This window comes from Lytechinus variegatus, chromosome 11 (genome assembly GCF_018143015.1).
Source record: "Lytechinus variegatus isolate NC3 chromosome 11, Lvar_3.0, whole genome shotgun sequence".
Lineage (NCBI taxonomy): Eukaryota > Metazoa > Echinodermata > Echinoidea > Temnopleuroida > Toxopneustidae > Lytechinus > Lytechinus variegatus.
In genome coordinates, this window is record NC_054750.1 from 5,016,085 (window position 1) to 5,028,172 (window position 12,088).

Here is a 12,088-nt window from a genome sequence, read left to right on the forward strand (position 1 = left end):
TCCTGAAAAGGACTGTAAACCAGAAGGAATGTTGAGTGAGAACAGCTTGAGTAGTAGAGTTGATGAGGAGATCCTGGCTTGAGTCGGCGAGTAGAGATGATGAGTAGTAGAGAGACTCAACGTTTCGGACAGGTTGACTGTCCGTCTTCACACTCCACATGGTGTACCGTAAACCACATCGGCAATTGTACATGCCACCATGCATACCTTCAAACAACATCCGAATTTACCAGAGATAAGAATATACTTTGATGTGATCCTGCAAAATGTCTGGACTGAGAATTAGGCCGAAGATTGGGTTGATGCCTTTATTGACCATATGGGGGCGTCTTAATCTAGTGGTTAAGACTATCGTCTTTCAACCTGAGGGACGTGGGTTCAATTCTCGGGGCAGTGAATTCAATTTGAAGCTATGATAATATTGCTCTAGCTACTTAATTCCTCTCAAAACTGTACACAATGAAAATTCCAAATCAAAGCTGCCAGTGAGTAGAATTTTCCCATTTAGTTGTATTTTCAAGGGGAATGTGACACTAAATAGGATTTTCCTCAGAAACAGGATGTTGGAAACTTGTAAGAAGAGTGATTTTTAGGTGTGTTTTTCAAAATTTTTAAAGGCAAATAGGATTTTAGGCTAACTTGAAAATTGTATAATTTCTGACATAAAATCCAGTTCAACTCTTTCTAGGTTCGAGAGACTTATCAGAAGATTATTAACATGTACTTAAAAAACTTTCAGTCAATTATTTGTTTTTATCTCATTGATAGTCCCCCCTCCCCCTTTATTTTTTTCTTTGGCTGTTGCATCGGTGTACTTAGTGTAATTATTATTTGTTGTATATATTTTCAGTGTACATTTTAACTTAGTGGCCCCTTTTTATAAGCTCTGCTTTCTCCGGGGTCACCAAACCATCATTTTATTGTTATATTTAGTATTTGTATGATTATCTATATTTGTATGTATTTATGTAATTGTTTGTACCTGATGATGGTTTAATAAATAAATTGAATTGAATTGTATAAAAAGAAATAAAGAAAAGGATTTTTTATGTACAATTAAGGTTAGCAGCTCTGCTGAAGTAGCATAGATGTTATTGCAGTTAAACCTGCTCTTAGCAACCACCTGTGTAGAAATGACACCTGTCTGTAAAGACCGCAGGTTTGGGTTCCCTTGAATAGGATATCCCATTGAAACTTGTGTCAAAGTAACTTGCCATCCAGACCATTTCCTCATCATTTCGATCTGTCAGTGCAAGAACGCCCTTTGCTAAACATTTTGGTGCTCTGCATTGGTGCCGAAACGTCCTTAAGCAATGCACTTATGGGTGGTTACTAAGGCATTTGTGCGCCCATGTGATGTGCAAAAGTGTGTTGTTAAGTGCGTTCTTGCACCGACACAACGATTTTGGGGTGGTCTTTGTAAGCAGGTTTTACAGAGGTGTTCCAAAAAAGTACATGCAGACTCATACCTAATTTAATCAATTATTTTAAATTCAGAGTTTTTATTTTACTTTAATTGAAACTATAGCTGTATGAGGTTGTATCCGGTTGATTAAAAGCTTTTCATATGTAACCCTTTTGTCTTAACCAGAAACTGAAGCTATATGAGTATGTTGATCCCGCCCAGCTAACGGAACTCAGACCGGCTATTAACTTTGCTCGCAAGTCAATCGCCATCAGAGAGACATTAGAAGGAGAGGTCCACAAGGTTTGTTGATATTTTACCGAGTATTTGTCTTTGAACCGTTTGACATGCTAAGGAAGTAAACAAGAAAAAGAGGAGAAAGGGGGAGTGGTTGGGAGAGGACAGAAGAGGAGGAAGGGAGGAGGAATATAAAGGAAAAAAGGAGTGGAAGAGGGGAAAGGAGAAGAGGAAGGAGAGGAGAGAGGAGAGGAGAATAATAACGAAGGGGAGAAGGAAAGCGAGAGATAGCTGAACAAGGGTGAGGAGGGAGAGATAAGGGAGAGAAGATGGACAAGAAGGGGAAGGATTCTCATTAATGTCAGTAAGCATTAGAATCAAGTTCATAGTACCCAGAGTTTATTAACTTAATCTACATCATTACCAGAAAACATGGAATAATCAAATAATCTTTTAAAAGGATCAAGACAAGTTGAACTTCTTAATGTGAAGTCGAGTCATGTGTCTTACAGATTCCAAGGAATGTTGGTCTGTAGCTTGAAATATACAACTGTTCTTGTATGAAATGTGACTTTAGTGAGCTGTATTGCTAAAAGAAATTATTTGTCCAAGGTGCTGTGTGGCCAATTTGGTAGAGGTCTGTTCGTACCTTTGTTGACTCCCTTGTGTATTTTCTGATTCTGTAGTGCAGAGCATGATCATAGCATATTTGGTAGAGGTTTACATGTACATGGATTTACTGACTCCCATTTTCTTGGTGTGTAGTACAAGCATGGTCGAACCTTGATCCAGCTGGCGTTCAACCTTCAAGCGTGGATGGAGTGTGGTGGAGACAATGCCCTGAGCCCGGTTGAAGCCATCGCAGAGGCAAAGGTCAACGTTGCAAAGGCCATAGACATCTTCAAAGAGGTGAGGATACCAAGGAGTTCCATTCATTTACCTACTCCTGAAAAATATCTGATACAAGCATTCAAAGTGCCATTAACTTGATCACGTAGCGAGATATTTTATCTTATCACGTCAACTTAAGAGCGTCATTATGTTAACATGGCAAGTTATTTTATCTTGCAATGTCGAATAATAGCCAGATGATGTCAACATGACGAGATTTGTTATCTTGCCAATTTGACATGGTAAGATATGTTATCTGCCCAAGTTGACAAATTAAATCTTGCATGTTGACATGGCGAGATATTTATCTTGCCAAGTTGACTTATGAAAAGTTATACGTGTATGTCAACATGGCGAGATATGTTATCAAAATCGAATGATACAGTTATCTCATTATGCTGACATATTGCTGTTTAGTTAATAGAGATACATGTATTTAGATTAGCTATTTGTAATATACAGTGCGTCCCACAAAAAACGAAACCGAGATTTATCGATGATTAACATAACTTAATCACAAATACAATAGACAAATGACCTACTATTTTAAAGCTTAGAATCTCCTCTTTCATCTGGAATAACTTAAATTATTTCTCATTTACGCATGAGTGAGCAAAAACAATTTGAAAAGGGGATTCCAAAAGTCACTTGGCGGGTCGAATCTGGGTTTTAAAAAGAAAACCACATTGTTAAAAAGTTCAATATCTGCTCTTTAATTTGATACCTCAATTACAGAAAATGGTCAAGGAATAACAAAGTTCTGGTTATTTGAAATAAGGCTTGAATTTCAATAATTTCATAAAATGAAGAGGTTTTACAGGCTAGCGTTCAAACTCACTCGACGCTCCGTTTTGTTGACGATCAGCCATGCATTATCTCTTTTGTTACCGTGCGATAGCTTCTGTGGGAAACTGGTAGAAACATGTTTATTTACTGAAATTATGGAAATACAAGCATTGTTTCGAGGGATCATAACTTTTTTACTTGACCATTTTTTGTGATTAAGGTATCAAATAAAAGAGCAGATATTGAACTTTTTAGTCATGTGACTTTCCTTTTGAAATTTAGATACCCCCGCCAAATGAGTTTTTGGCATCCTTTCTTTTAATTGTTTTTGCTCACTTTACATCGGTAGGTCATTTGTCTATTTTATTTATGATTAAGTTATGATAAATTATCACTAAATCTCGGTTTCGTTTTTTCTGGGACGCACTGTACAGTCATTTAGAGACCATGCAGTGTATTGGTCACTTCACTTTCCCTTTCCCATTACCATCCAATTGACGTGACCAAGAGCGCTTCTCCAACCATACTTCTCTGCCAGGGCGGGGGGTTCTGCACCCACAAAATTTTCCCTATGAAGAAATGAAAAAGTAAATGAATTCAAAATCTATCACAGATTAGATTTTCATTTTTAAGATGTCAAAATTGTTGCTCACTCATGACTAATTATTCAAAGTTTTGCCCTGTTGTGCACTTTAATGTTTATTACCCCCCCTTTTTTTGGAAGGGTTAATAAGCTATTTAGGTGCATACTGCACCCCCCTCTTTAGAATAGCCTTATCTATTAAAACTTCATTTAACTTGACCTTTTTCCCTTTTTTCCACAGCTTGGTTCTGATGGTCATCTTGCGGATGCGACAATGACCAAAGGTGTCCTCGAAGAGAGAGGGTGTCAAGAGCAAGTTGATGTGAGTAGACTCCTCAGATAGGATGTGAAAAAATGGTCTTTGCTTTAAAGATATCCACGTTCGACAACCGTTTGTAAAGATATTTCAAAGGCCTCATGATTGTGTGTGTGTATTTCAATAACATTAAATACTTTTGCTCTTAATTTTGTCATACTTTTCTCATCTTGTTGCAGCACCATGAGGAGATTTCATATGTCAATATGACAAACTCTCCTTCGTTTACTTATTCAAATGATATCGTCAGTAGAAGTAGAAAAATTTTCTCCATAAGATATTACACATTCTACATCAGCAGTGTCCTTTGTTTACTTATTCAAATGATATCGTCAGTAGAAGTAGAATAATTTTCTCCATAAGATATTACACATTCTACATCAGCAGTGTCCTTTGTTTACTTATTCAAATGATATCGTCAGTAGAAGAAGAATTTTCTCCATAAGATATGACTTATTCTACATCAGCAGTGTCAAATTGTGCGCTGAACATTGCACGCGTTTTCTTTAAAGGCCCGGTCACACCGCCCGAGCGTTGTTGGAGCGGTCGTGGAGCGGTAGGGAGAGAGGGTCGAATTTCGACAACGCTCGTCACCGCTCACAAAATTGGGGAAAAAATTGAAAACATGGGCGTTGCCTTAGCGGTGCACCGCTGAAGCCAGCGTAGCTTTAGCGTTGGTTTAACGGTGGCGAGCGTTGATAGAGTGGAGTTCTGTGCATGCGGGCCTCGGCTCGACGGGGTTTAACACAATGATCACAATGATGACAAAGATAGTGTATGGTCAGTTCCCCCATGTCTGCGCGGTCTCCCCGTATTTATAGCCAAATTCTGGTACCGCTCCGACACCTCCATACCAACACTAAACCAAGGTTCATCACCGCAATGGGTCGCTACTGTAACTCCCAGCACCGTTCCAGCAATCCCGTGTCCGCTCGGAAAATGCTTACAACCGTGCCACCAAAGTTTGTGAACCATTTAATCACCGGTCGGGCAACGCTGGCGAAGCAGCGGTTGTCCAGCATTCAAGATTTCTGCGCTGGCCTAGCGGACCCAAGCATTCACGAACTTTCGTCTAGCGGTGCCAAACTTTGACTGGGCGTTGTTAGAGCGGTAGTCAACTTTGCTGGAGCGGAAAATTGCCCGCTCCTCACCGCTCGCAATATTTTGAGCAGCTCAAAACTTTCTGAGCAATAGGAGGGACCATCAGTGGCGGCCGACCGTATGCGGCGTTGACTTAACGGAGGCCAACTTTGGTTAAACGGTAGCGAGCGGTGATGATTTTTTCTGTCCGCTCCATGACCGCTCCAACAACGCTCGGGCGGTGTGACCAGGCCTTAAGGTACATATAATAATAGCATTCTAGATGAAACCATTTATTTAGCAACACAATTTCCTATTTCCAAAGGTTTTTGGGCAGTCAAGTTTGAAGAAAAAGAAGATAATTGCAATTAGATGCGACTATTGCTGTGAAGAATGATATCACTTTTTCTTATTCCGTTTCAGTTGTACATGGAGGCTTTAGACCTTTGTCTTCAGGCTTATGGTGAGTTCTGCGTTCTAACCAGTCGACTCTATCTCAATATTGGCATCATGTATGAAGATAGACGGAGCTATCGGGAGGCCTATCACTGGTTTATCAAGTGGCAAGATGTCTGTGAAGAGGTAAGTCATATCTATGAACTCCAGGGCCCGTATTCCGAAGTTGAGTTTAACTCAGACCATGGACTATCTCATGGTACAGATTACACTCTATGGCCCGTATTCTGAACTCGGGTTTAACTTAGACCATGGTCTAACTCTGTGCTAAAATTATGGGAAGCCAAAAGTATCAAAATTTGTATTAAGTTGTATGATTCTTATGTTTACTGTGCTCTTTTTTGATTCATCGATGGTGAAGACAATAATCTATTTATACTATTTATATTATTTAGACAATTGAAAATGATTTGAGAGCCAAATGAGCTGAAATATATCTCTAGTGTTTATGGAAAATTGGCTATCCATACTTAAACCACAACTTTTAGTTAAACCCTACTTCAGAATATGGGCCCTTGTTTTTTATGCCAAGTGTTTTCTCTCCAATAGTGATGACTTATATTTTAGTAATTGTTTCCCAGACAATTATATCAATTTTGAATGAGCCGATGAAATGTCTTTGTACTGTTTGACAGCTATGTCATAGCTAGCTGCCTATAGTTAAACCACAACTTTAATCCTGAGCTCGGAATACTGCCCGTTGTTGGTATTCTCATAGCCATAGTTTTAGTTGACCCTTGGTTATATTAACACTTTTTTGGAGTGCCAGTCATCAACTCCTTCACTAAGTAAAGATTATTTAATCCCTGCAGCAAATAGCAGCCAATCAAAATTGAGGTTTTCACTGTAATTGCCATAGTGATTAATTTACCAAAGTTCTAACCTACAAAATGAGCCCCATTTTATTTCTCAATAGATGTAACCGTTGTATGGACTGGCTTTCCTGTAGTGGGCCGGTGTGGAAGAGATCAGGGGTGCATTTCATGAAAGTACTTTTATCCGACAGTTACTATGGTAGCAGTGGCTAAGGAATATTGTCAGACCTGACAACTTGTCAGAAGAAAAAGTTTTTGAAATGCTCCCCTGGGTTGCCTTTTATGAAAGGACTTTTCTTGTTTTATCTGACAATTTCCATAGTAACAGTGCTTCTGAGCCAATCACTTAAGAAAAGTTGTCAGATATGACATCTCATCTGACAAAAATGTTCGTAAAATGTTTCCCAGATGCCGTGCAGTACTGATATTAATGATAAGAGGCAGTTATATGGCACCATCTTATTAAAAATGTTCTATTACAAGGCTCACAAGAAAAAAATAAAGAATAAGAGATTTTGAATGAGTGTCTTAGTGCCAAGAACTGATGCTTTTACAAAAGATAATTCTCCAGTAAAGTTTCGAAAGTCTTCATCGATGATATGATTCTTAAATCAAATGATAAATTTTTCCTAAGGAAAGGTGCTGCAGCAATGAAAGCTTGCTCTCCATAGGCTTCTCATGTTTTGGGGATCCTTTGAAGAAGCTGGTGTAATGATCTCCGGCTATGATCTGGTGTATAAGGCATGACAAGGTCCTGTAAATATTTTGGTGCAAAACCATTGAAGTCTCTTGTTCTTAAATTTTGTTTAACCTTTCCTACAGGTATTTGGATACCACCACCCGCGGACTCAGCGATGTCGGAACTGCCTGAAGGAACCCAGGTATGTCTACGTAGCAAGACAGGTCGAAGCAGAAGAAGCCAAGAACCGAAGAAACGCAGAAAACGGTAACGAAGCCGCTGAAGACCGTGGACTCATTATTGGAGATAATGATTCAGAGTATTCAGATTCAAGTGATGGAGATTACTAATGATATATTCAAGTACTCAAAGAGAATTTCCTTGTGTGTGGCATCCACTTGGTCATCCAGGTTTTAAACGGGATCCGTTCCCGACTCAGGGAGCGGCTGGACTCGCACCCACAGCGATCACCCTCACCCCTTCCCTCCATCTTACTCCGTTCGGTGCATCCTCCTCCCTCAACCCAACCCTCCTCCACCACTTGCTTCTTCCATGTCTTCTTTGGTCGCCCACTTCCCTGTCTACGGAATGTCTTTGGTAATTGCGTAGACTAGACAAATTTGAAGTGACCACTGAATTCTGCCATTCCCATGGGCACTGTTCAAACAGGACCCATATCAGCAAATACAAAAGAAAGATCCCTGTCTGTTTCGCAGGAATCCTGCAAACTGCTTTTCAATACCCATTTTCAAACTTCATCATTGACATAATGATGGGAAATGCAATAAAGTAGCTATGAAAAGATGCAAAGTGCCTTTTTATGTGGGATTCCTGCCAAAATGCACGCCACAGACTTTTGAAAAGTAACCTACCCATGAGGTTAACACTATACCTTACCCAGACAAAGAGTAAGACCCCACTTGTAATTCTCTTTATTTATATTTGAAGGAATAAAGCATTGTGCAATTGTTGCCCTCCGTTCGTCTGGGGAGCTTTTCATTAAAAAAAATAATCAGTGATTTTTCCTGGCTGTTATAAGCTACTGAAATTCTCAGATCTGATTGGCCCAGAAAATATACTGGAAAAGAAATACAAGATACAGCTTCATTAGTACACTACTTGTGTTATTTTTTTTGTACATTTCTGTCTTTCATTAGGAAGGGGCATTTGATATGTATGTTTATATTAAGAGAGAGAGAAGAAGAAGAAATAGAGTGATACATGTGTGTGAGCATGAATTCCTTTGTTATGAAGGAATGTCAAAAATCTATTCTGGAAGAATCGTTGTGACATAACAACTCAGTAGCCAGGATTGAACATGTGAAAATATTGATGGCTATAATACATAGCTTTTCCTAGGGAAGTAAGCGAGCTATTGATATTCTGAAGTAATTCATTACGTTATGTTCTCAAGCCTGGCTCACACCTCTGCACTTTGGGCTTGTGTTCAGCTGCGAATGGCCCGAAGGCAGGCAAACGCAACACAATGCAATGGAACAAGCTAATGTCAATTCAGGGCTCCATGACACAAAGATTAGTGTTCAATGGCTAAATGAACTGACCAATCAATATCAATGTTACACATGCATTTGATTTAAAATACTGACCAGGGACCAATCAGTGCAGTTCTTTCATATTTGCAATCCATGGTAAACCTTTATATTATGGAGCCCTGGAGACTAATGCAAAGGCCTTGCATCCTAGGTTCTTTGAAATTTTTTCAAACATCCACGATTAAAAGCAACCAAAATTCTTTCGAGCAAAGATGTGTGGCAACGAGTGAATGCTAACAAGGACGCACGAGTAAAGGCAACAACAAGTGGCGTATGCAGGCATTAGGGTGCCGTTAGGGCTCAAATACTACCTTGAATTGCCTCAGTTTAGCTTGCATCACCTTGCTTTACTGCATGCAACTTTGTACGAGTTCTGATGAGCTGGTAATTGCAACCAAAGATTCTGTTGCGTAGTATGCTGTGTAAGGCTGCGTATTCATATTGTTGGCCTATGCAGCTTAAGACGCAGAGGTGTTAGCCAGGTTATAATGATGGAGGCTCATAAATACATATGGTTGCTTGGGTGATTTAACCACGTATCTCATAATTTGAAAAAGATTTGAAAGCAGCTCAAAAAATCAGTATTTAAGGAATAAAGCTATGCTGGAAACCTCTTAAAAATCCATCTCCTTAATCCTGGGTCCTGTAACACAAAGATTAGTGATTAATCATAATCTTGATTTTCAGGATTGATTGTACATTGAAGTCAATGGAATCAATCATAAAAAATTGTTCTATGATCAGTGCTAAGCTATGTGTTACTGGCTCCTGGGACCCGTTGCATAAAACTTTTTGCCATAAAAAAACTATGGCAAAAAAATTTGCCATACTTCTTTAACTCAATGAGTGCTTCGTGCACGCTACGTATCCTACTATAACATGCCACACTCGTGCTCGCACGCCTACTATTGATTGCTTTGTGCTTGCATTGTTTCCTACCCTTGCCTGCTTCGTGCATGACTGCGCACATTCGGAATTACAATCATTGTTACGCCGTTTTGCATTGTATTGCGCATCGCATGCATGCCGCAATTAGCACTATTGTGTGCAGTGCGAACTCTGCTTTTTGACAGATCAACTTCGGGGGTTTACATTCAACTTTTTCGAGTATTTCTACATTTTTTACAAGATATGGCTCCGCCTCTGAGAGGGAAGAGACCTAGGTTTTTTGATCCATACAAAACACTCCACTAAATGGAACTACTTGATACAACTCATATTTTAGCGGTAAAGATAATAATTAATCTATATAATGAGGACACCATTATAAGAAGTATGAAATTTCCTACAACTTTACTACACAATATTTCGTGGATAAACTAATCGTTAGAGAGTTATAAGCAATTGTAATCATGACTATTGAAAGGAGTGAATACGACTCGCGATCCCAAAATCAATGTGGCACAGGGGGGTTTTGTGGCTGGCACAGGGGATTAGCATCGGATTAGCACTGTGGCATTGGGTTAGTAGTGTGCGTGGCATGTTAAGAGTTAATGGCAAAAGTTTTGTTTAGTGGGTCCCAGAAGAGGCAAAAGAAGGTTTTTACTTATGTCAGAACTCTAAAATTAAGCTTTTTCTGATCTGTCCCCAAAAAATAAATTTTTGAGGTACAAGGTTGAAAATCCCATCTACAATATGTTTCTATTATAATTTAATACTTGTACTATTATCAGGCATTATGTATATGTTATTTTTCATATTCAGATGATATAGATGCATAAACAACAAACTTTGAATGCTGAATTATGGGCCTGACTTTCTTCTAACAATGTGATGATATCAAGTTTATATGCTGTATGTTATGTAAAGATATATATGATGATCATGGTTACATTCATGAGTGTATATAATGTATGCAGTTTACCAATATTTGTGTGTGTTTTTCTTAAGTGGAATAAATTTATTTTCCTATGAATCAATGAGCATTATTCACATGTGCAAGAACATAATAAGAGCTATTATTTGCTGTCAGGGTCATTGATAATTAATTCCATGTCTGTCATGCTGGTATTGCCCTGTTTAAAATCCAAGAACATAAATCTGCATTGTGCAAGGAAATACTTCAAGCAGTTATTTGTTTTCAGGGTGTGCTGGACACAGAATTTAAGGGTGAATCTATCAAATAATTCTATACTATACTAGTACTCCTGTTATTCAAACCAAACATGACTTTCAGTATTTTAATCTTTTTGCAGATGACGCTACTTGTTTGTAGTCTTTCTTATTGCATTGACAGGTATGCTGAATTACAGGATGATTATATATTTTTAAATATTCTTTTTAAGCCATAATAAATAACATATGGTATAGGATATATCAAGTTTTTCAGCACTTAAGCCTACATATACATTTGTACAATCATAAGATGATAACTTGCATTGCTTTCCTATTATGTTGTAATATATTATTCTGGTTATCCTCAGACTTGAATATAGTTTCTTTACAAATGTATATACATGTACATAAAATTATAAAACGAGAAGTGTTACTTTTGAAAACTAGTATGTATGTATATTTTTATCATATCTGTAATCTATCTAGTATATGTACATCATAAGGTTGTATTTATTTTAATTTTTCCATTCTCTTGATACACTGATTCATTTGAAATTATTGTTAATTTTGAAAGAGAACTATGCCTGGGGAGTGTTTCATCAACATTTTTGTCCGTTAAATTGTCAGATCTGATCTGCTGAGAAGCACTGATACTATGGTAACTGTCGGATAAAACAGGACTTGTCGGATAAAACATCGACAAGTCCTTTCATGAAACACTCCCCTGATGGTGAGTTCCGAAAGCGAACTTAAAATGTGAAAGATTACTTTCTTGGTGCGTGCATAAGAAGGTCACTTCAGCATGGCTTACACCTTTCTGTTTTGGGATTGTGTTCAGCTACAGATAGCCTGAACGCAGTCAAACGCAATAAAATGAGCAGATATGAGGTCAATACGCAGACTAAAGCAGAGGCCTTGCTCGGAAGTTTGAAATTTGGCAAAAGTCCGGAACTGAACCGTCCAAACACAAACAAAATCAGACGCACAAGAACAAGCAACAATGAGCGGCTTACGCTTGCATTAACTTATTTTTAGTACTCGATCAACCTCAAATTATCTTGCTTTAATGCATGCAACTCTGTACGAGCTCCGACGAGCTATTTCCCAAGTTTATGAATGAAACCAATTATTTTGTCGCATGGTATGCTGAGTTAGGCTGCTTATTGCATTTTTCCGGCTAACGCAGCTATACACAGCTTAAAACACAAAGGTATGAGCCATGCTTCACAGAT

The 12,088-nt window shown here is 38.4% G+C and overlaps 1 protein-coding gene across 1 annotated transcript in view; it reads left to right on the forward strand.

Annotated features, from left to right (window-relative positions):
* Window positions 1-8,361, forward strand: part of LOC121424081 (telomerase protein component 1-like) — a 42,966-nt gene extending 34,605 nt beyond the window's left edge. Inside the window, exons 20-24 of the mRNA XM_041619666.1 lie at window positions 1,592-1,708; window positions 2,408-2,551; window positions 4,144-4,224; window positions 5,722-5,880; window positions 7,392-8,361. Of these exons, the coding sequence (XP_041475600.1) occupies window positions 1,592-1,708; window positions 2,408-2,551; window positions 4,144-4,224; window positions 5,722-5,880; window positions 7,392-7,598 (708 nt within the window). The 3' untranslated portion in view covers window positions 7,599-8,361. The remainder of the gene's footprint in view (window positions 1-1,591; window positions 1,709-2,407; window positions 2,552-4,143; window positions 4,225-5,721; window positions 5,881-7,391) is intronic.
* The last annotated feature ends 3,727 nt before the right edge of the window (window positions 8,362-12,088 follow it).